General features: G+C 48.7%; 1 protein-coding gene across 9 annotated transcripts in view; it reads right to left on the bottom strand.

Moving 5' to 3' along the window:
* Positions 1-25,117, bottom strand: part of Eps15l1 (epidermal growth factor receptor pathway substrate 15 like 1) — a 94,611-nt gene that overhangs the window by 46,367 nt on the left and 23,127 nt on the right. For 8 of the 9 annotated variants that reach the window (XM_046436505.2, XM_046436506.2, XM_046436507.2 and 5 more), the window contains exons 4-14: positions 24,888-24,935; positions 22,543-22,638; positions 21,730-21,792; positions 18,710-18,835; positions 14,880-14,939; positions 12,866-13,099; positions 6,294-6,451; positions 3,760-3,916; positions 3,370-3,455; positions 1,146-1,218; positions 200-361 (exon numbers count right to left, since the gene is read on the bottom strand). In XM_046436505.2, coding sequence (XP_046292461.1) covers positions 200-361; positions 1,146-1,218; positions 3,370-3,455; positions 3,760-3,916; positions 6,294-6,451; positions 12,866-13,099; positions 14,880-14,939; positions 18,710-18,835; positions 21,730-21,792; positions 22,543-22,638; positions 24,888-24,935 — 1,263 coding nt within the window. The remainder of the gene's footprint in view (positions 1-199; positions 362-1,145; positions 1,219-3,369; positions 3,456-3,759; positions 3,917-6,293; positions 6,452-12,865; positions 13,100-14,879; positions 14,940-18,709; positions 18,836-21,729; positions 21,793-22,542; positions 22,639-24,887; positions 24,936-25,117) is intronic. The other variant, XM_046436508.2, reaches the window with a different exon arrangement.

Here is a 25,117-nt window from a genome sequence, read left to right as displayed (position 1 = left end):
CCACAGCCATTCACTTATATGACATGGACTCTAGGAACATGGGTGGGTGACTCCGAGGTGAGGACAAACGCTGGACACTTTTCCACACAATGTTTTAACGAGGAGGCCTTCTGGACACTCTGTTTTCAGGCCCTCAGAGTTTAGGAAGGCCTGGGGATGCCCCCTCCCCCCTCCCTACCACTGCACTCGAAGAACTCACCATCTGAGTCTCATCCTGACACTTCTGCCGGACGTCGCTCAGCATGTCTCGGAGCTTGGCTTTCTGCTGGTCCATTTCATCCAGGCGGTCTTGAGCATCCTGTTTCTGAGCTTCCAGCTCTTGCAGACTGCTTGTTTCCCGGTCTAGGTCATTCTGTAATTCCTAGGGAACAGGTGTGGGAAGTGAACTTGAGACTGGTTAAAACAAAGTCCACCTAAAATAATCAATTTAGAGGTGGGCAGCCAGGTACAACGGCGCATACCAGCAACTTAGGAGCCTGAGGCAGGAGGATTACAAATTTGAGGCCAGTAATTTAGCAAGACCTTGCTTCAAAATAAAAAATAAAAAAGAGCTGAGAGATGTAGCTCAGCAGTAAAACACCCCAAGTTCAATCCCCAGTACACAAAATAAATGAATTAATAAAAAGTGGGTATAGGATCTGAAATTACTTTCCTCTGGGGGTTGGGCAGAAAAGAGGTGGGGAGGAGGGACAAGTCATACTGATTATGGGGATTCCTTTCGGGTTGACGGAAATGTTCTAGAACTACATACAGGTTGATGATTAAGTGCATTGAATATGCTGAAGACAACTGAATCATATGCTTTAAAAGTGAATTTCACCCAGCAGCTCAGGAGGCTGAAGCAGGAGGAATGCAAGTTCAAAGCCAGCCTCAGCAAATTAGTGAGCCCTAAACAACTTAGAAGAGACTTAAGCGAGACCCTGTCTGTAAATAAAATACATACAGGGCTGAGGATGTGGCCCAGCCAGTAAATTCTCCAGGGTTCAATGCTTGGTATACCAAAAAAAAAAAAAAAAAAATCACTCTGAAGCTCCCAAGAGCTTCTAACTGGTGCAGAACGTGGTGCCTCTCGGGCACCATCAGGGATGTTTCCCACGCAACACTGAACACAAATTAGGTCTAGCCAAAACGAGCAATGTCCTTACTTGCACTTCGTTGGTTTTTTGTCTGATTGCCTCTTCCTTTTCTCTAATGTCTTGTTCCAGCGAGTATTTCTCTCTGAATGGTTAAAAACATTCCATGAAAACAGAGTAAGTCAACCATTGCTGTGGCACACACGTCCCTCTGCCCTACCTGAGGCCAACTCCATGCATCCCCTCAAAAAGCTGCCGTGGTAACCCTGTCTGTGGGGGCAGAAGTCTAAGAATGACCTGTGATTCCTGGCTCTACAAGTTTGGATATGGGTTGAGTGTGTCCCCTAAAGGGTCATGTGCTGGAGCTTGGTCCCCAGTGGTGTGGTGAAATGAGGGAACCTTGAAGAGGTGGGGCGTGGTTCAGGATAATCAGATCACCAGGGACGCTGCCCTTTGAGGAGATTAATATAAGAAGCCTGGTTAGTTCCCATGGATCAAGTCTTTGTAAAACACCAAGCTGGCCAGGCCCAGGGGAGCAGGTCTGTAACCCCAGCAAGTAGAGAAGCTGAGGCAGAAGGACCACAAATCTGAGGGAAGCCTGGATAACTCAGTAAGACCCTGTCTCCAAAAAAAGAGTGGGAATGTAGCTCAGTGGTAAAGCACCCCTAGGTCCCATTCCCAGTACTGCAGAGGGAGGGAGAGAAAGAGAGAGAGAGGAGAGGGAGAGGGAGAGAGAGAGGAGAGAGAGGGAGGGAGGGAGGGAAGGAGAGAGGGAGAGAGGGAGAGAGAGAAAGAGGGAGAGAGAGAGAGAGAGAGAAAGCCTGGCTCCTTAATCCCTGTGGCTTCCTATCTCACTGTGTGATTGGCCTCACAACATTGATTCCATCCACCCTGAGGTTCTCACCAGAGGCCAAACAGATGGTGTTACCCCATCTTGGATTTCCAGCCTCCAAAACTGTGAACTAAGAAAACTCTTTTCTTTTTTACATTACTCAGTCTCAGGTATTTTGTTATAATAACAAAAAAAAAATAGACTGATAAAATAATCCTCTCCCTCCAGCTGTGGGTAGGATTGTGAATACGATGAAGCTTCCCTCTCTATGCAGCCACCCTTTAGAAGCAGAGCGCTTTCTCCACCTGGTGGCTAAAGAATTTGCAACCCTCCCAAGTATGACAAGGACTTGACCTAACATTGCTGACTTAGAAGGTGGAGGGGCTATATAAGAAGGAACGTGGATGGTCTTTAGGAACAAGAGTGGTTACAGCTGACGTCAGCAAGGAAACAGAGATCTCAGACCCACAGTTGCAAGGAACTGGCTTCTGCCAACACCTGGATGAGCTCAGAGGTGGAGTGTCCCTCCCAACCCCCCAAGTCCTCTGACAAAAGCCAGCTGACCTTGCCCTTAGGCTGTGAGACCCTCATAGAAAGCCCTGTTCAGCTCACCCGGACATCTGACTTTTGGAACTACAAGATAATATGTTAGCACTGTTTTGAGATGCTCCATTTTATGTGATTTTGTTACACAGCTAAAATAAAACAATGTCTGCTCTATGGCCATATTTAGGCTTGCTACACACTGGGCCCCCTCAGAAGCACTGATGGAATGCTGAGGACCTGTTCACAGGCTAGTGGGGGAAACTTATGACAAAGAAACGCACAAATGAACATCGCCGGAAGGCCATAAGGACTATGGAGGGGAACTGTCCTGCACAGGATGACTGGGGAAGGCCTCCCCAGAAGGTGGCCTGTGAATGAGGGCCCAGGGTAGAAGAGCCTCCTGGGTGACAGAACAGGAAGGAAAAGCTGGACAGAAGCAACAGTGAGAAATGTGCAGGGATACGGAGCTGGGTCATTCCTCTGGTTTGCAGTGGGAAGTGCTGCTGAGGAGCCCAGGCCCTGTGGTAGCCCCAGCTGTCCCCTACAGGAGGCAGGTGGAGCTGGCCACTGTGCACGCCAAGCACTCAGAGGGGACTCATCTGACTGTCTCCTCAGCTGTACACACAGCTGCTACCAAATCGCCACCAGCATCCCTCGGGTCACATCCTGAATGTGTGAGTCTGTCAGGAGGGGTCAATGGGTATGGCCCTAGTCACCACAGGATCAGGCCCACACCCACTCAGACTGAAGCTGCCATTATTCAGGCCCCATAAGCCAATTCAGGAGCTTTCCTTGTTCTGAAGAAACTTGACTGCCACAATTCCATGCAAGCCTCTGGTACTTCCTGTAATGACCTGGCAGAGTGTTTTGGACCCAAGCGGACCAAGGGGGTAGAAGGACGAGCAGTTTTCAACATACCTCTGTAACTGGGCGATCTCCTGGCTAATGTCATCAAGCTCTTTCACACCAGTGAACTCTCCAGATGCAAGAGAACTTGAACTGTCCTAGGACCAAATTCAGGTACAGAGTCACTGACTGGCAAGCTGACATCACCAAATAGCAGCGACTGGGAGATCTCAGGGACAAAATCATCTTCTCTTTAGTTCATAGTGGGAAGGGACAAAAGTGCTGGTTCCCAGGCTGAGGAAGTAGTGGGTTGAGCCCACACTCTGGGGAACTGAAGGCCTGGACTGCAGAGAGGTGGCCGAGGCCGCTGTGGGGTTCATGCAGGGTGCCAGTGCCACCTTGTGGCCGATGGCGGGAAACAATGCAAAGAAAACGGGTGCTGGGTGGGGTGGGGCTACTCACCGGAATTGGAGTGCCTCTTTCGGAGGGTGGGACCATGTCTGGCGAGAGGACTTGAGGGGGATCGATGCCTTTACTGACCTTCTGCTGAATGAAATACATAGCTAACGCGAACTGATCTTTGCTTAACTTCCCAGTTTGCCTTGTGTCAGCCAGGGCCCTGGAGAAACGCAGAGATATTCATTATGTCACGCTTGCCAGGTTCATCCTGTGACAAGCACAAGGCAGCAAACCCCTGCTTTTAAAGAAATGACAACAATAGCAGGGACAGCAGGGCACCATGGAAGGCCCCCAACTTTTTGAGCTTAACATCTTGTTCCTGGAAGCAGTCCTGGGGTCCCCAGGCCCCAGCTCACCCATCAGACAGGCACCCTGCCCTCCGGCTGGCCACGAAGAGGCTGTCAGGGCAGGAAGTGGTTCTCACCAGGTGCAGAACCACCAAGCCCTCCCGGTAGACTCAGGGGCTGGCCCCTTGGGAAAAGCTAACTGGCCACCAGAAGGCCCTTTGCTTTCTTTATCATCTGCACCAGGCAGACCCCAGGAGCTCTCTCTGCTCCTTCTGCCCACGTGAGGACACTGCACGAAGAGGGCATCTGCAAACCAGGCAGTGACCCTCACCAGATACCTTGGTCTTAGGCTTCCCAGCCTCTAGGACTGTGAGAGATCCATTGTTTAACCGTCCTCTGCGTATTTGTTACAGTAGCCCAAACGAACTGAACACTCCTCTTGGGCTCAAAGAGACTGCTCTGGGGCCACAGTCCCATTGCTCAAGGCAGACCCCGTGGCTAAAGTGTCTCCTGCCCACTGGCTTTCTAATGTCCTCAAAGTCAGGACAACAGGGCATGTAAACCGCAGCACGCAGTGGCCCTGCAGAGCTTGAGTAAGAAAATCCATGACATTCCAGGTAACCACGGAATAAGAATTAAGAGACGCAGATGCAGCCTGTCCTTCCTCTCACCATCCACTCCACACAAGGTCTCCCTGCCACCTCACACATGGTGACTGCAGGAACAATGACACAGTTTTTAACATGGAACAAAGGAAAGCTGGGGGTGCTCAACACTATCAGACCAGGGATGATTAGATCTCATGGAAGTTCGCTGACAAAGGTTGGTTTTAAAATGTCTTGGTTGGCCAGGTGCAGTGGCTCATGCCTGTAATTCCAGCAGCTCAGGAGGCTGAGGCAGGAGGATGGTGAGTTGAATGCCAGCCTCAGCAACTCAGCAAGGCCAGAAACAACTTAGTGAGACCCTGTCTATCTCTAAATAAAATATAAAAAGGGCTGAGGATGTACCGTGGTGGTTGAGCACCCCCTGGGGTTCAATCCCTAGTATCCAAAAGAAAAGAAAAAAGAAATAAATAGAATATCTTGGTTAGGCCATAATTACAGTTTTGCTCTGTCAGGGTTTCTCCCAGGTGTGCCTGCGGAGGGCCACAGCCTGCTCCCGGGCTGTGGCTGCCCCTCCTCTCCCGTGGTCTCTCCAGGGGCACAGCCCCAAGGCCAACATTCGAAGGGCCCATGGAAGGAGAACCAGGCTCTGGGGCTGTTGTTGGCTACCGCACCACACCAGATGCCCCGTCTGACACCACCTGCCTGGGGTGGGGCCGAGAGGGGCTGTGAGGGAGACAGAGCCTCCATCCTTGTGGCTGCCCGTAGTTCCTTTTGGTGTGTTGCCTCCACATCAGCTCTGCCTGTCCCTTCTGCCACCTGCACCCTAATCTAGAGTCTCATTTTAACTTTCCTTGTGATTATTCTTGATCTTGCTCCTGCTCTATCCCCCACTGACCCCCTGAAAGGAAGTTTCCTTGCTTTCTTCCTTTTTGATCTGAGCGCATTCATGACTTCATTTTTGTTTTATTTTGTTTTGGCACGCTAGGTAAGCGCCCTGCCCCTAAGCTACATGTACTCTAGTTCAGGATTTAATTGCCATTTCCCCATCAGTAGGTCATTTACAGTTGCAATACACACTGCAGGCTGCTCTCCCTGCCTTGTTCTTCACACTGCAGCTAGGGCACGCTGCTGCTGTCTTGGGACTGGGCTGGATCCGTTTCAGGATCATAAAGGGGCTGTTGCATTTTACTGGTGTCTAAAAGGCCCAAGCTGAGGTGTCTCCCTGGCTCACCCACCCCAGGAAGCCAAGGCTTGGCCTTTACAGAGCAGGACTCCTAGGGAGGCGGCCCAGGCCTGACTCCCAGTGCGGTGCTGCTGGAGCCTCCAGAGCCCTACTGTTTGTGCCTCCGAGGTGTGGCCGAGGCCAGCCCCACAGCTGGCTGTGGTGACAAAGCCAGCTGTGCAAGCAGAGAGCATTCTAGAGGGCACCCACAGAGCCCCTTTCTGGAAGACAGGGAGCTGACCGGGGAGCATGGAGCGGAGTCTTTACACTTACCCTTCACCTGACCCCCATCAATTGATGAGGCCAGACACAGGTCACTGCGCTGAGTTGGAGACTCTGACCACAGCCTGATCACCTCTCCCCCAGCACAGTCCTCTCCCAAGGGACCCCCAAAGCTACCCCAGAGTTATGACTTCCCCTTACCAGATGTGTGCTAGAAGATTCTGGGTGAGGCCCGAGTGCATGAAGATCTCCTTCACCTCCTGACCACTCACATAGCCATCCAGGTCCAGGTCAGTCTTGAGGAAGATCTCATCGAATCGCATTTTGTCCGCCACCGGCACCACCCAGGTCACTGTTGGCTGAAATGGTTTTTTAATATTGATTAACTCAGAAGCTATCTATGACCTATAAGCACATATTTTTCTTTTCTTTTTTTTTTTTAAAACATTTTTATTTATTTATTTATTTATTTCAGTTTTCAGCGAACACAACATCTTTGTATGTGGTGCTGAGAATCGAACCCGGGCCGCACGCATGCCAGGCGAGCGCGCTACCGCTTGAGCCACATCCCCAGCCCAAGCACATATTTTTCGATGGTGGAATGATCCAAGTACAGTCACACACTTGGTTTCAGACTCAACTCAGGATTCCAGGAGATGACAGAGAGGATCCCGACGGAGGTTGATGCTGGCTTGACCAAGTCCCCAGCAACTCCGTCTGCCCAGCCCCTTGCTCTCTTGACACCTGAAAGGAGGTAAAGACCCAGAGGGCTCATCTGCTTTGAGTCCTCACCCCTGCCACTTGGGTGGCAAGAGAAGCTGGCAACCTTCTTCAGGAGGAACTCAAGGCAGGCCACAGAAGACCCTCCTGAGCACCCAGTGTAGAAGGACCATCTCTCAAGAACCTGCCTGGGCCCCACACCACCTCGCTGGTCTTTTGGCTTCTCTGCCTGCGAAAGTGTCTCCAGGAGCTGGCAGTGCCCGGCCCAGGCTTTGGCACACCATCCTTCTTTGTCCCTGACCCCACTCCAAGATGACAAAGATGACTTCCCCCTGCTCAGGTATCAGCACACATGTCACTGACAGGTCACGAGGCGTATGTGCAGGACAGGCAGGTACTCGGGGAACCATGGGGTGGTGAGGAGACGCTGGGCCCCAGACAAGCACGGGGGCCGAACACCAGGACCCCAGCACCTGTGCTGTCTCAGAGGTCTGTTCTGGAAGACAGATGACAGCCCTGGGGCTGAGCCCTGCTGCACGTGGGGCCTCTCATGCCACCTGCTCAAGTTCTGCTTAAGAAAATTAACTGCCACGGGGCTTCCACCAGGGCCAACCTCCCAACTGAGGCTTCCAGGGCCCTCAGGAAGCGCACTTGGAAGCAGGCTCCTCCCACAGACATGTCACCTCACACCTTAGACCATCTTTTTATGTCGGGCTCACAGCATCTCTGCCCTTGATTTTAGAAACATTTGCCTCATCTAGTTTATTTAAAAAAAAAAAAAAAATGGTCATCCCTCTGTACCTGAGGAGGCCTGGCTCAGAACCAAGGACACACAACCTGCAGCTGCTCAGTCTCCCATACACAACGGCACAACATCCTGGTGTAACCTCACACTTCTTCCACAAGTTCAAAGCCACACTCAATACTATGTAAGTGGCACCTCACAAAAATCATCATGCTGCACGTTTTAGGAAACAGTGGAAGAAAACCAAAGTCTGTGCTTGCTCAGTTAGACACAATTTTTCTTTTTCTGAAAAATTTTTTTCTTTTTTTTTTTTTTTTGATGGTGCTGGGGATGAACCCAGGGCCTTTGCATGCGAGGCAGGCCCTCTACCAACTGAGCTACTTCCCCAGCCCTCTGACTATTTTTGATTGTGGTTGTTGAATGCAGAACCCACAGAGAAGGAGAGGCTGGCTGCAGTTGATACCTGGGCTGGAGGCTGGCCCACGAAGAGCGCATGATGCCTCAGCCTATGGGGCTCTGGGTTCCAGCCCGGCCCCACGGAGGCAAACCCTCTACCAACTGCCCTTCAGTTATACGGCAACAGCAATGAGAACCAGCACCCCACCAGACTGTCCAGGTGAGGAGAAAAAGGACTGGAAATCAGGCTAAAGGACACACTGCTGCTGTAGGGACAGATCAGAAAGGTGCCCAGCGCTTGGTTCTTAGAAGAAACTGCCAGCCAATGCCTGAGCCACCAGTCAGAGCTGCTTCTTTTGGTTGAGAGGATGCAAAAGCTAACAAAAATCAGCGTGAAAACAGAACAGTGACTCCTCGGCTGCAGGAAACAGCAGCAGGTTTAATGTGTTCCAGAACACCATGCCGGGGACGTGGCTCCCAGTGCTACCGTGTTGAGAGGTGGGGCCTCTCATGCCAACTGCTCAAGTTCACCAGAGGTGACTGGGTAGTGAGGAAACAGGAGGGTGGGAAAGGGTGGTTGGATTTGATCAGTGCGCGCTGTACGTAAATATCACACTGAATACCTGTTCATGAAAATAAATACATACAAACAAATACACATCCCACTAAAAACAAGAGGGGGGTTCTCAAAGTGCGTTGACAACCCAAGGATGTTAGGAAGTACCACGGAGGAGAAGGAAAGGACTTTGTATCCGACACTGGGAACCAAGGCTGAGCTCATCCTCTTACGAACAGGACCCTCACCATCCAACTCTACCACCATGCTTTCGAGAGCAAGCTCAGGAAGCAAAGCACACCATGTTACCCCGATGGCTTCAGTCCTGGGGTTTCAGGTAGAGGGTAGAATAATTTAATAGGAAGGAATTTACCAAAAACTATCAAAATCTATGGACCTGATTTAAACAGTGAAAGTTCAGATGGTAAAACAGACTGAGGTTGTACTTGGGGCATTTTACCAGGTAAATTGTGGATGCCGCCTTGGGTCTGTTGTGGAGCAGTTGGGGTGGCTGTGAAGATGCACATAATACGGGCATGGTGACACACATCTGTAATCCCAGAGACCTGGGAGGCTGAGGCAGGAGGACTGCAAGTTCCAGGCCAGCCTCAGCAACTTAGCAAGACCCTGTCTCGAAATTCATAAAAAAGGGGCTAGGATGCAGCTCAGTGGTATAACACCCCAGGGTTCAATCTCCACCAAACCAACCAATCAACCACAACCAACCAACCTGTATGTAAAAGAAACTTAGTGACAAAAGGGCTGGCTATGGTTTAAACGTGTTCCAGAACACCATGCTGGGGACTTGGTTCCCAGTGCTACTGTGTTGAGAGGTGGGACCAGAGGTGACTGGGTAGTAAGGGATCTGCTCTCATGAAAGGTGCTATAATTTGGATCTCCAACGCCCCTCAAAGACTGATGTGTTGGGCTGGGGATGTGGCTCAAGCGGTAGCGCGCTCGCCTGGCATGCGTGCGGCCCGGGTTCGATCCTCAGCACCACATACAAAGATGTTGTGTCCGCCGAGAACTAAAATAAACATTAAAAAAAAAAAAAATTATCTCTCTCTCTAAAAAAAAAAAAAAAGACTGATGTGTTTAAGAGCCATAAACTGAATTCTCTGAAACTGTGAGCCAAACTAAAACCCCTTTAAAAGTCGATTATCTCAGGTATTCTATCACAGCCACGGGAAAGGATGACCACACAAATGGACAGACACATTCGTGGATTAAGGGATTACTGGGTTCTCTTGGGAGTGGCTTTGCTATAAAAGTGAGTTCTCTCTAGCAGGCTTGTTCTGCCTCACCAAGTAATGCCCTCCCGTGCTACCGTGCACCCTCATGATGGCCTTCTCAGGCTCCATCTTTATTCTGTGTGCCAAATAAACTTCTTTTAACCGCTCAGTGTGTAGGATTCAGTTACAACAACAGGAAGTGTACTAAGATGCTGCCTTATGTTAAGTGGCTAGAGCAAACTCATCTCAGAAGCCAGGGATCCCCCAGAGGTGACGATGAGACCGACAGGCTATATTGACAGTGGATGTCCCACAGGTCCTAAGAAATTACAACTCTGGGATGGCAAGAGTCCCAGTATTTGCTGTACCAACAAAATGAACTTGTTGCCTGCCTTCTGGGGCCTTGGGGCACACCAGTGGCAAGACTCTGATGCCAATGTGGTTACAAACCCAACAACATGGGACAGCCTTCTCCTTGAAGCTGTGTGTCCCTAGAAAAAGCAGGGATTTCAAGCTGGTTCAACAGTGACAGAACCTAAACAAAGGAGAACAGTCCCTGATGAATGAAAGAAATTTTGCCCCAACCTGGTCAGAGGGCAGAGCTGGGAAGCCCCTGGGGTACTCCGGACAGAGTCATGGGCCGGAGGATGAGAAGGGGGGCATATGTCAATTGGGGGGTCCCTGGAAATGTCCATTTTACTGACTGTGATTCCACCAGTTGCCCCTGTCCTTGCAGGAGGAGAGGTACCCTCCCCACCTACCCACACAGAGGCCACTGGTAAAATGGGTCCAGCTGGGGTTGGCAGCACGCCCCCATGACCTGGGGACAACTGTGGGGTGACCAGGGAGGCTGGTTTGCCTGGGCCAGCAGGTGAGTTCAGCTCCACTTGCTTCCTGGCCAGGAAGACAAAATGTATACTTAGCAAGAACTCTTGGAAGGAATTCTGCAGATGCAAGGTGCTAGGCTGTGTTGGAAAACACTTCACGCAAGTGCTAAATGGCCCCCTCAACCTCACTCCGACCCCCCGTCCCTGCGCTGGCTCACCCGACTCCTGCCTTCACCTGTTTCTAGAACACAATAGGTGCTCCCAACTCAGAGCTTCAGACAGGCTGGTCCTCTGATGGCTTCCTGTCAGGTTCAGCTCTGCCGTCACCTCGTTGGTGGCCTTCCAGCTGACTCATCCACAGGATCACTTTCTCCCTGCCCCTAGCACTCCCAGGCTGGGCCCTGCCCTGCTTTCTCAAGGCTGTTGGGCCTTCCTTGGGCCACTGACTTGCTTATCATCCATGTTCCCTGTGGCAACCTCAAGACACTCAGGATGCACCGGGGTCTCGCTCACGTTCTGTGTGAGCAAGGGAAAGGGTGCCCGTCAGAGGAATGGGCTGGCTGAGAAATAAAAGCAAAGAAAAGGGTACCAAAAAATAAACCCAAGAGACCAGAAATTAAGTTTTCAGAGTTGGGGCAGCAATGGGCTAAGCCGACCAGAGGGGTACAGCTTCTAACAAAGAAAGGAGCCCGTATTTGCTTTATTTATAATGGAACAGATCAAAAGGATTCGATAGAAGCTTCTACATGAAAAACAGAATGGGGTAGGGGTAAGTAGGCTGTTTAGTTCTTAATGGGTCACGGCCATCTCTGGTGCCATGCAGAACCTCTGATGGAGCTAAGCAGGAGGCCACATGCATTGGGTTTTCTCAAACCAGCAAGGCTGCAACTGGAAGTTCCCAATGCCAGGATTTCCTACCTAATGGCTTCCTCGTCAATTTGGTTCACGTACAATTTCATGGGTGGCTTCCTGCACCCAGGCATGGCTGGGGAGCTAATGGGCCATCAGGACTCTGGGCTCATTAACAGCCAGCAGCGGCGGCATCCTGTCCCTCCCTCTCCACCAGCTGGGGCAGTGAGGAGAGCCGGTGAGCCCCCGTGACTGAGCCCCTTCAGCTCTCTCCGAAGTCTCATTAATCTCTGGGGACAATGCTGCATCCTTCCAGCTCCTTGGCAATGAGCCTCCTGAGCTGAATACTTAACAAGTACATCACAAGCAAGAGAAAACACTGTCTGATTACCCCCGGCTCACTGTCGTTAGCGGATGCTGTAGCTGTGTGGGATGGTGTCTGGCCACCTGCTTGTCATTACTTTTTCTTTGAAAGAACAAATGAGGCTGGAAATGAAACATGATTCCAGACTAAACTCATTCTCTTTTTTGCATGTTTCAGACAATCTCAAAGGTACCCTTCTATTCAGAGCCCACTGAGCAGTTACATTTGCCAAAACAAGAAACCTCTAATTTTGGGTGGTTTGTTTTGAGACAGGGTTTTGCTACATTGCCCAAGCAGGCCTCAAACTCCCGATCCTCCTGCCTCAGTCTCCCGAGTAGCTGGGAGCACAGGCACCACCATGCCTGGCTCCACCTACAGCTTTTAAGAATCCCACTGCTGGAGCTGGGCTGTGGCTCCATGGTGGAGTGCTTGCCTAGCATGTGTGAGGCACTGGGTTTGATTCACAGCACCACATGCACATAAATGAATAAAATAAAGGGCCACCAACAACTAAAAACACAAAAAACAAAAAAAAAGAATCCCACTTTTGAAACAGTTGTTCGCTCCAGCAGGCAACTCCCAATTACAGTGAAAAAGATTCTCATCTGAAAAGGTATTAATATTAATATTTATTAAATAGGGAACTTGAGCATCCTCTGGGGAGCCTGGAACCAATCCCCCATGGATACCAAGAGATGACTACTGAAGTTCAAGTGAATAAGAAAGTTAATTCTGAATCCCTGCAGTATTTAAAAAAAAAAAAAAAAATTTCATCAGCCGGGCACAGTGGCGCACGCCTGTAATCCCAGCAGCTTGCTCAAGAGGTTGAGGCAGGAAAATCACGAGTTCAAAGCCATCCTCAACAAAAGTGAGGCACTAAGCAACTCAGTGAGACCTGTCTCTAAATAAAATACAAAATAGGGCTGGGGATGTGGCTCACGGTCGAGAGTCCCTGAGCTCAATCCCTGGTAACCCCCTAAGAAACAAACAAATAACAATAACATTTAATAATAAATTTCACTTGCTCCCAAGAAATAGTACATTCTGCTCAGAATGACCACAACCTCAGAGGGCTCAGCCATACCTGTGTTTGTTTGATGCTGTGCTTGGGAGACAGGCTCCCTGTGCTGTTCAGGCTGCTGACGCTGCCATGGGAGGGTGTGGAGCGAAGGCTATCTTTGGGTGGGGGGCTGGCTGGCAGGACAGGTACGGCACCGGGGAACACCGTCTTCTTTCTCTTGGACGGTGGGATGAGTGACGGAGGCAAGACAGAGGGCACTGGCTCTTTCTCAAGGGCCCGGTATACTAGGTGCATGGCCTGTGGGCACAAACAAGAACCAGTGAGACAATGGGGAAGGATGGAGGCTACAGAGGACAGGAGAAGGGCCACCCTTCCAGGGGCTGTAGGGATGTAGCAGACAGTCTGTGAGGATGCTTTCCAGCTGACCAGAGTTTTTAAAAAAAGTCAATCTTTTCTGATGAGTTACCTTCCCATACATAAGTTCACAGAACATCTGTCTAATTGCACAAGACTGAAATGAGCACAAAGCGAATCCAGTCAGGCCAGACTCTATGTACAGCAGTTCCCCCTTATCTATAGTTTTATATTCTGAGGGTTCAGTTACCTGTGATCCAAAAACATTACATGGAAAATTCCAGAAAAAAAGAGGCCATATTCATGCAACTTTTATAACAATATATTGTTGTAATTTATTGTTATTAATCTTACTATGCCTAATTTACAAACTGAACTTTTTCATATATAGAAAAAAACATGGTGCATATCCAGTTCAGAAGTACCTGGAGTTTAGGTAAGGGGGACTACTGCAGGTCCCTTCACCACTCAGGCAGGTGTATGGGATTAGAAAGGGAATGGCTGAAGTTTATCATTTTCTTGGACCATGATTTAAATTTAACTGAAAGTGTGAAATTTTAAAGGTTTTATACACACAGAAAGTAAAAATAATCATGCTTCGATTCAGATGCATACTGTAAAACCACATTTTAAAAATATCTAAAATCTCTAGGACAACAGATGCATATTGGGCACATAGGTTGCACATTCCTAATAAAAAATCAGAAACTCTAAATGCTCCAAAATCTGAAGTTTTCTGTGCACTGACAAGATGCCACAGGTAGAAAACTCCACACTTGACCTCATATGGTAAGTAATGGTAAAAATATAGGAGAAAGAGATCTCTAGGCTATGTATAAGGTACATATGAAACAGATGAAATCTGCATTTGGACCCAGACCCCATCCCCAAGATATCTCATTATGTATATGCAAAAATTCCAAAATCTGAAAAAAACAAACAAACAAAAAATTTAAACACATCTGGTCCCAAACACGTGGGATAAGGAATCCTCAACCTGTATTGTATTTCAGTTTTTCTACTACTTAGGAACTCCCAGATAATCCACAGTGTTGTTTTGTTTTGTTTTTGGTTTCGTAGGACTTAATTACTATCTATTAAAGCATCATCCTTAACTACAAGGAACTACTTTTTGAGATTTAATGAAATGAGATAAGTGAATAAATCCCATGATTACAGAAAAAGGCCAAAGATGTGAAGGAAGGAGGTAGAGGAAAAGGAAGAGGAAGAAGAGGAGAAAGAGGAGGAGGAGGAGGAAGAGGGAGAGGGGAAGAGAGGAGGAGAGAGGAGGAGGAGAGAGAAGGAGAAGAGGAGGGGGGAGGAGGAGGAGGGGAGGAGGAGGAGGAGGAGGAGGAGGAGGAGGAGGAGGAGGAGGAGGAGGAGGAGGAGGGTGGTGGCAGTGGCTATGGTTCCATGTGTTTCTCCAAAGCTCATGTTGCAACTTTACCTCCAGTAAAACAGTAATAAACTAGACAAGCTAAATAAGACATACATGGGAGGGAGGAGAAACATAAAACAAACATGGTAAACTAGTAACACTGGAGAATGGGGGTGAAGACAAGGAAGTTTCTCTGTATTACTGCAACTTTTCTATGTATCAGGAATTATGGCAAAATAAACACTTTTTTTTTTTTAATTAAAGAAAATCAAATCCAGAAACCCCCACGTGAGCTGCACATGTTCTTCCTCAGCAGTGTGGGAAAGGGACACAGTAGGGGCCTACCACAGCAAACTCATCTCGGTCCAGCTGTCCATCCTTGTCAATGTCACTGAGATCCCACACCTGCAGGGGACAGATCAGTGAAGGTTACATGGAGATAAAGGTCCTGGGTGACAGCAAGCCCTGCCCACCCGAACTCAGATTCTGAATCCACAGAGCTCACGGGTGAGGACGAGGCCATCAATGTATCCAAGACCCAGTCTGTGGCTCTGAAAAGCCATCACCGGATGAGGCACTACTCATTCCCAGATCCTTTCTGCACCGTGTTCATTTTGTTGACAAGCCTCATGATGCAGTCATGTCCAAGGCTAGACTATTTCACTTTTTGATACTGGGGATTGAACCCAGGAGTGCTTAACCATTAAGCCACATCCCCAGCCCTTTTTATTTTGGGACAGGGACTCACTAAGTTGCTGAAACTGGCCTTGTACTTGTGATCTTCCCACCTCAGCCTCCCAAGTGGTTGGGATTGTAGGTGTGCGCTACCATGTCCAGCTAAAGTTATACAAATCTGATTTTTTTTTTTAGATATTTATTTTTTAGTTATAGGTGGACACAATGTCTTTATTTTATATGGTGCTGAGGATTGAACCCAGTGCTTCACGCATGCTAGAGGCGTGCTCTACCTCTGAGCCACAACCCCAGCCCTGATTTTTTTTTTTTTTGACTGATTTACAAAGAAACCTTAGATGGAAAAGATGTCTCTGACACTCTATGGCCCTAAACACAAGCCCTGCACACTCCCACCAACCCAGCCCCCTCCCACCGAGTGCATGGCTGGGCAGGCTGTGGGCACTAGATTAGTGTAGCTATGGGGTCTCGTTTCCTCTCCTCAAGGCTAAATGGTGAGACAGAAGCTAAGGAGAGTGCCAAGCCACTTGGCCCCTGAAGACAGTGGACAGGCCTGGGTTCCAGAATGTGTCTAAGGCTACAATTAAGGTGTTGCCTTTCTGGGCCAAGTCAGCCCTCCAGGACCTGTACACATGCCTAACCCAGGCAGCAATGGGCCTGAAGCAAAGTGGACTCCCAGGGTCCACCCATGTTGCTTCATGGGTCAGCATACCCCTCACCTTTGCTCAGTCATGGGGACTTCAGTCCACAGAGGCTCTCAATCCACTCCTCCTCTCCACTTCTACTGCTGCACACTCGGCACAGGTCTCTCCAATTCCATGGAGGCCGAGCCTCCAGTCTTAAGCAGAACATACACCCGGCCCTGCCTGCTAATAACATCCATCCTTGCTCCTCCTCCCACAGTCGTCTCTCTCAACCTAGCTGCTGTCCGTCTCTGACCAACCCCATCTTGACCTCTGGGGACTGGGTTGTACAGCCAGGACTTGAGTAGGCCTCGCTGGCTCCACAATTCTCCCCTTAGACCAGGGATTCCCCACACTGGCACTACTGACTTTTGCAGCTGGGTCATTCTCTGAGGAGGGGACAGTCTTGTGCACTACTGGGCAGCATCCTTGGCTTCTATCCCCACAAGACCAAAAGCACTGGACTCAGGTGTGACAACCAGAAAGTCTCCAAAGCTTACCTAATGTCCATAAGGGAAGAACTGCCCAGTGAGAACCCAATCCCTTGCCAGTATGTCATGCGGCCTCCGGCCTCTGTGCCTTCACCCAAGCTATCATGTGTCCTGACTGTTTGACTCCTTGTCTGCCTGAGTCCCCTTGCCCAGAGGAGCTATCTTAGGGCACCTCTTTGCAGAGACCTCTCCCCTGCCCCCTGCTCAGCAAGTCAGGCCTCCCCTCCACCACTCCCCTCAGGGAGCCCCGCTGCAGCAGGCACAGTGCAGGGCCACTGGAGAGGGCAGGCCTCTGGGACATACTTCTCACTCTGCCCTACCCTGCCCACTACAGTACTTCATCCCCTCTTCACACCTTGCTGCTGTGTGACTGGGGGCGATTATCAATCACCCTGAAGGTCAGTTTCCTTATCTGGAAAATGAGGCACCACCATCCATAACAGGGCAGCTGCAAGTGTTCAATGAGTTCCTCCACAGAGCACCAGCTCAGGGCCCGCGCGTCCTAAGCCCTCAGTTGTTAGGATCTTCTATTTTTATTATTATTATTTTTTAATAATTTAACCTTTCTTTTGTGGATTTATTTGGCCTCCTTGGCTCTCATTTCATTCCCACCTTCCCAGTGGTCAGTACAAGGTTTGGCCCAGAGCAAGCTCTGAAAAATGCTCATTAAATGAAGCGATGCATGTGGATACCTGAATGAGCAAGTGCAGGAATGCAAGCGTGCAGACATAGATGCACAAGTGCATGGTCACTCGAACGCCTGGGCATACAGAGCACGAATACAGACACAGAGATGAACACATATTCCACAGGAGAATGCACGCGCAGGTGCACGGGTGAACTCGAGCACACAGGGCGAGTGTACAGACGGCTGCATCAGACCCAGATGGCATGGGGACAGGCACAAAGCAGGGATGATGACATGGGGATGGGCTCAAAGCAGGGACGAATGCAGTAGTTGGAATTAACATTCCATAGTTGGGTATTCTGCAAGGACTGCCAGATAAAGGCACACACCATGTCAGAACAGGCCACTACACCAAGGCCCTGCACATCCACACCATGGCCAATGTGAGGATGAAGGGCTCCCTTCATCCTCCCCTCCCCTGGCTGTCCTACTTCAAAATAAAGTATCAACAAAGGTTCTACCCAAGCTGGGCTGGTGCCTACAAACCTGCTTTGGAGACTGTATGTGTTTTTAGGTAATTCGGGGGAGCCGTTCCCCACAGCTCTGCTGAAGGTCGGGAGCGAGACCCAGAGGAGGCACACCTAGGATGGGCTGGCGCAGCAGGACCTACATGGGCCTCTCTACCCTGGGTCTGAACCTCCCCCACCCCACTGCAGAGATCCCATTCAGAGAGACGACAACACTAACAGTGATCTTTTCTGAGTCCAGAGAACCAAGTTTTGTGCACAGAGAAAACCCACAGGTTACAACTCTAATCTTGTTAGAGGGAAACCATCCTGGAATAGGAAACCATATCCCCCCCAAAATGTGTATTAAATAGGACCAAAAATGAGCCTTTTTTTAAATAAATTTTTTAAAAATATCTTTTATTTTTATTTATTTTTTTAATGTGGTTCTGAGGTTCAAACCCAGGGATTCATGCGTGCAAGGCAAGCACTCTACCACTGAGCTACAACCCTAGTCCAAAAGTGAGCCTTTTTTTAAAAAAAAGGAAGGTCTAAAATTTTTCCTAAATTTGCAAGAGTTGAAAGTACCTTTACCTTGGGCTGGAGCTATAGTACTTGCCTAGCATGTGTGAGCACTGGGTTCGATCCTCAGCACCACATAAAAATAAAGGTATTGTGTCTGTCTATTATAAAAAATATTAAAAAAGAAAGAAAGTACATTAACCTTAAGCTTGACAGGTAAAAAAAAGTAATAAAAAATAGAAAAGATGGGGGCTGGGGATATAGCTCAGCTGGTAGAGTGCTTGCATCACATGTACAAGGCCCTGGGTTCAAGCCCCAGCACCACAAAAAAAAAAAAAAAAGGTGAACATGCCCACACAGCACAATGGAAAGGGGGCAGCACTGGGCAGAGGCCCAGCTCTATGCCTGCCCTGTAGGCAGCAATTTCACTTCTAAGCCTGCCTCCCCATCCATGAAATGGGAGGATTCCATCATCTTCCTCATGAGCTAGGTGCACCTGTGACAGGCCCTGAGCCAGCCCAAGTGTGGTTCTCCATCCACAGTCAGCTCCCGATGGTACACAGAAGAGCTGCAAGTACCCAAGCGAGGGAGAATGGTGACAACCAAGACAGCAGCAGTGAAGAATGTGGAAAACCAACCCGTGCCCACTTACCCTGCCCAGGACATCAAGAGGTAGCTTTGAGTTCATGAGGACTGGCTTGACCTTGTCTCCAGACAGCAAACCATTGACGGGTAACAGGCTTTCAAAAATGCCATCAAACTTCGCCTTTTCCTCCACCTGGTTGGAAAGAAATAAACCACGAGAGTCCATGAAGGTGCCTGTGTATCCCAATCCAACTCTGACCCAAGGCCGAACGAAAATGGTCATGGACCCACCATGGCCCTTAGCTAACGGTGCTCTAGGATCTTAGTGCATACTGGGCCCCTCGGGGGTCCAAAGTGAATTCAGGCCTTAATAGAAACAGCTCTCTGGCAACCTGGGGCCCAGGGGCAATGTAAACAGGACAGAGCAGCTGGCCAGGATCTTGCTCTGCCCCAGGGGCTGCCTGAGCACACATGAGGGCGCCTGCACATGGGGTGGTGCCTTTGCAGGGAGAAAAAGACGAGCCTCCCACCCACCTGTAAGGAGCCCCCACGCCAGAAAGGACAAAAACAAACAGATTTTAGTTTCTGAGCAAATAATGATCAACTTCAACTGTAAACACAGGAGTTCTCTCTAACAGTCAAGCATCGGGCTGGGGATGCAGCTTCATGGTCGGGTTCTTCTTGCCTAGCACGTGGGGAGCTGTGGGTTCCATCCCCAGCACCCTGAGAAAAATAAAAGTTAAAATGCAGGCAGCACAGAAGGGACTGCTGGCAAGAAGGGTCTGAACACTGAACTCTAGTCTCCTCTCTTGAGGGAAATAAAGGCCCCATGAAGTGGAACAAGGGAAAGCAGCCTGCTCCCCTCTCATTCTGACCACATGCAGGAGCTACAGGGCCACCAAGAACCCACCCTTAACAAGTGTCCACCGACACCCTACAGTGACATTCTGAGACAATATGACATGGGCAAACCCTGAGGACATGATCCTGAGTTAAAGAAGCCAGTCATAGGACCAACGCTGTCTTATTCCTCTCACTGGAGGTACAGACTAGTGAAATTCACAAAAAGCAGAAGGGTGGTTACAAGGCACTGGATGGAAGAGGGCACTGGTGTCTGACGGGTGCAAAGCTTCACTTGGGGAAGATGAGACGGTGCAGGAGATGGACAGTGGTGATGGCCGCACAGCAACATGAAAGCATCTTCACTGCTGTACTTTTACAGGTGTGTAGGTTTTATGCCATCTGACATTAAATTTATGCTGTATTATACAATTAAAAAAAAAATTTTTAGGGGTGGGGATATGGTTCAATGGTAGAACACTTGACTTGCACGTACAAGGCCCTAGGTTCAATCCCCAGCACTGCAAGAAATAATAAACTGAAAAATAAATCTTTTAAAGAAAAAAGCACCATCGATAATAGAAGAAAGTGTACACACAGACACGGCGCACACTAGCAGCTGCACTTGGAGAGCCAGCACTCCGTGCCCGTCCCCAGTGTCTGGATTCTCTCAGCCATCACACTTGCTGGCTCAGGGGCTCAGGAAGCCCAGGAATGCTCACGTTGGGAACAAATACTTGACCCTTAGATCCATTTGCTCACTGCACCTTGAATGGAATGTACACTCTTTACAACAGTCCACCCGGTCACAGCGCCTGGTCCCTCCCGCCCTGGCTCCTCTGTCAGGCCTCCAGGACCCTACAGCTGCCAGCTCTTGCACAGAAGCCTGAACATAACCCATGAGGGAGCAGAGCTGCAACGTTTCAAAGAATGAGATCTCTCGGGCGCTGTGTCTTGTGTCAAAGCAGCTCACTTTCAAAGCCTGGACTCCCCAGAGAGGAAAACCCACCAGAAGCGCTATCACCGCGGGCCAAGTGCTTACTAGATTACAGAGGAAGACACTTCAGACTCCTTGGACACGCGAACCTCTTCCTACCCTGTCCCTGCCCTGATCCCAACCGATTCCATTATCTTTCCAAGAAGGGAACAAACTGATCATGTACAAATGGGACTAAAATGCTTGGGGCACAGGGGAGGTTTATCTTTAATTTATTGCAAGAAGAAGGTGAGAAAATTTGGGACTGGAGGTGGTGCTCAGTGGTAGGACACTGGCCTAGCATGTGTGAGACCCTGGATTCCATCCCCAGCACCACAAAAGAAAAAAAAAAAAGTCAAAAGCCAAACTCAAGGAGGAGCGGAGGGGGAAGCCTCACATGAGGGAGTGTGTGTCCTCACCCCGTGCTCATGTCCCTTAGGAGAAATTCTGTGCTTACTAGAAGATATGAGGAAGTGGGAGCTTGTACACATCCTGTCTTTAAAAATAATATTTTATGTGCTGAGAGAGCAGCTATCAGAAAGCAATGAGAGCCTCAAAGGGAAGAGTGGCACGGTGACAACTGGCCAAAAATAAACCAGATGCATTTGGGGTCGTAGACACAAGCAAGGTCTCAGCTTTCTCTTGTATTCATATTAACTAACACAAGAGGCAAAATCACAGAATGGGATCTAAGAATAAAGGATTGTAACTACAGACCCTTATTTTTTTATTTTTATTGAGATGGGGTCTCCATATGTTGCCCAGACTGGCCTTGAACTCCTGGGCGCAAGAGACCCTCCCGCCTCATCCTCCCAAGCAGCTGGGAATACAGGCGCACCACCATGTCCAGCCGTCACTAATGGCTCTTTTTTTTTTTTTAAAGAGAGAATGAGAGAGTGAGAGAGAGAGAATTTTTTAATATTTATATTTTAGTTTTCGGCGGACGCAACATCTTTGTATGTGGTGCTGAGGATCGAACCCAGGCCGCACGCATGCCAGGCGAGCGCGCTACCACTTGAGCCACATCCCCAGCCCTCACTAACAGCTCTTACAAGCTCAACTTCTGAAACTCAGCTGTTTACCCCGGTAGACAACTCCCAATGACAGTGAAAAAGATTTTCATTTGAAAAGGTTCACCCACATCCTGTGGCCACTCGAACTAAGACAGAACAGGTGACACACTGGTCCTACTAAATGGTTTGAACAACACCACGAATGGCTAGAGCAACTCCATGCCAAGGACAGCCAAGGAGCCACTCCTGTTCACTTACCCTCACAGCCCAGGGGGCCTCTGCAGAAGGCGGCGTGACCATCAGAGGGCTGCTGGTGTCGTGCTGAGGACAAACAGAAACATTCCCTTGTGGCTAGCACAGAATTAAATTTCAGCAGAAAGAGGGGACTGAAAGGGATCCGTATTTCAAAGAGCTTTCAAAACAGAGGAAGACCTCAAAAAGTCAGGCACAGAATGACCCCATGACCCAGCAGCCCCACTTCTAGGTGGAGATCCAAAAGGAGTGAAAACAGGTGTTCAAACAAATCTTTGTCGGTAAATGTTCACAGCAGCGTCATTCACAACAGCCAAAAGGTGGCAACACCCAAATGTCCACCAATGGACAGAAGAAGAAACAAAATGTGGTCCATCCACACAACAGAATAGTATTCAGCCACAGGAAACAGTGGAGCGCTGACCTGCATAGACGGACCTGTGCTGCGTGAAAGAAGCCAGACACAAAAGGCCACACGCTGTGTGGCTCTATTTATAGAAATGACCAGAGCAGGCGAATCCAGAGAGAGACACCAGAGGATGGCTGCCAGGGGCTGGGGGGAAGGGGAGCGGGGAATGAGTGCTAATGGGTCTCCTTTTGGGATGGTAGAAATGCTCTGGAACTAGACAAAGGTGACGGCTGGATGACACTGTGAATGTTCTATATATCATAGAACTGGGTACTTTAAGATAGTGAATTTTATATTATGTGAATTTCATTCAATAGGAAAAGGAAAGTGCGAGGAAGCGGGAGCTATGTGTGTACACACGTGCGTAGGTGGCACTGGACACAATGAATGAGAAGGTTTTTGACACTCACGAATTTAGGCGGCGGCATGCTCAGACTCAGATTGCTCAAGGTGACTTCATGGCCACTCTGTGCACAGGCCACCAGTCTCAGTGCAACATAGAAACCCTGTGAACCCAAAAAAGGGGAGGCATCAACACCACAAGGCCAGGGATGGCAGGGAACAGCTGTCTCCACCAACAGGTTTCAGGGAAAGAGGGATTTGACTTCCACAATAAACACTGTGCCAAAGCTGAAAGGACTCACCTGGGGACCCACGGAATGCGTATGCTAACACTGGCCCATACCCACGTGTCCAGAACACCATGAAATTTCAAATAAACATTTTTTTTTTTTTTTAAAAAAGAGCTCCTAGCGTTTAGGTATTGCTATATCATATGAAGCAACCAGTTAAAATGCTTAAGACAGCAAATGAGGGATCAAATATGTGTATGCTGCTGGGACACGCTCAGGGGAAATGCTTGCCCAGGACGTGCAAGGCCCTGAGTTCCACCCCCAGCACCACAAAAATAAATAAGTAAAGAAATATTAATATTAAAACGAACAGTTGGAAGTAGACCCAGTTGCTTAGGAGTTTATATTCACAATTCACCATGTCCCCTTGGCCCTACTGAATGAGCATCTCGCACTTACCCCCAGAGACCCGACGTGAACTTCGCCTCACACACCGGGACTGAGACCTGAACTAGGTCATCAGCCCTCCCCACTCACCACCTCACCCAGAACCAGCCACACCACTGGCTTAGTGGCCTTTCTGGGCATTACCTACTTCTTTTTTGTTTTTTGTTTTAAATGGGTCAACTGGTCTAAGAACATGGTCTGTTTTAAAGCTACGAACACAGTGACTATTCTAAAGGTGTCTTCAAAGAGGCAACAGATCTACCTTTCTCAGGCTGATGTCCCCAGAAGCCCTTATATAATGCACAGTGCCACAGAGGGGTGATGAGAAAGGGGGACAGAAGTAAACTTAAAGGAATTGCCTTAGGGAAGGGGACAGGTTCCTTTTGCACAAGAATTCTCAGCACCTATAACATGCAGAGAGGTATTTGTCTAGTGATGGTCGAGTGTCTTCTAGATGGGCTGGAGCATGGGCCCTGGAACCCAACAACAATGGACCTTCAAATACAGTTTGTAGAAAGGGCAACTAACTTAACTTACATCTAAAACCACTTCAAATTACATTCAAGTACAATAATGAAAAATCCCATTTGTATGTGTTCAATCCCCAGCACCACAAAAAAGGAGAAGGGGAAAAAAAAAAAAGGATTTTTCCATTTATAAAACATTCATGAAATGATGAAATCACTGTGATGAAGAATAGCCCAGTGCTTGCCAGAGGTTACAGTGTGACGGCCAAGGGGGCAGCACTAGGAAGTCTTTGGGGTGCCAGAACTGTCCTGTATCCTGATGTGGTGTTGGTGGTGGTGGTTACACAAATCTGTGTGTGAGATAAGACTTCTCAGAACTACAAACCACGACCAAAGCAAGACCGCTGAGGAACTCCACTGACGATCTTCAGTTGCCTGGCTTTCACTGCCATGCCATGGTTACAGGAGACGCCATCCCTGGGGGAGAGCTGTGAAAGATACACAGGAACCCTCCAAAGTGTTTTTGTAACTTTTACAAAAATCTAAAGTTATTTCAAAATAAAAAGTCTTTTTTAAAAAAAAAAAAAAAAAGAATATTTTTTATTTTAGGTGGACACAACATCTTTATTTTATTTTTTTATGTGATGCTAAGGATCAAACCCAGTGCCTTCTAGCACTCTACCACTGAACCACAACTCCGGCCCAATAAAAGGTCTTTTTTTTTTTTTTTAATATTTTTTAGTTGTTGATATACCTTTATTCTTTATTTACTTATATATGGTGCTGAGGATAAAACCCAGTGCCTCATACATGCTAGGCAAGTGCTTTGCCACCGAGCCACAACCCCAGCCCCAAGAGTCTTAAAAATATTTTAATCACTGATAAGGTCACAAAACATTAAAAGATATCTGACCAAGAGAGATGGCACCAAGTATTTAGAAGACCTTCCTTTCTTTTTTTCAGTTTTTTTTTTTTTTTTTTTTTGTAGTTGTAGATGGACACACTGCCTTTATTTTTATTTATTTTTATGTGGTGCTGAGGATCGAACCCAGGGCCTCACACATGCTAGGCAAGCACTCTGCCACTGAGCCCAGCCTTAGAAGACCTTCCTTTCAAAGGGAAAACTTCCCACTTTAACTTTGCTAGCTGTGCTTGGGTCTAACAACCCTTGACAGTGCAGAAGTGTCCATGGAAGGAAGGTTGGAGGTCACCCAGCCTAGGGGGCACTGGCCCAGTCCCTCCCCTTGCTCTGAGTGAACGTGTATATACCTGTTTGTCCAAGAACCCTTTACCTTCTGGGTCGGCCAAGTCCCAAATCTGTGGAAATACAAAAACGTCCATGAGTGTGACTGGCTGATCATGGCATGTGTAAACAGAAACGAGAGCCACCACCACCCGTCTGCTGTAGGCCTTCCAAACCAATAGCCTTGCAAGGTGGGGGTGACCATGCCTGGCACTGCAGGAGAGGCAACCTCTGCCCATGAGCACACAGCCAGTTG

Source organism: Marmota monax, unplaced genomic scaffold (genome assembly GCF_021218885.2).
Source record: "Marmota monax isolate L192 unplaced genomic scaffold, Marmota_monax_Labrador192_F-V1.1 WCK01_AAM20220418_F8-fsc00021, whole genome shotgun sequence".
NCBI lineage: Eukaryota > Metazoa > Chordata > Mammalia > Rodentia > Sciuridae > Marmota > Marmota monax.
Note: the sequence above shows the minus strand (reverse complement) of the source record. Positions and strands in the feature narration are given on the sequence as shown.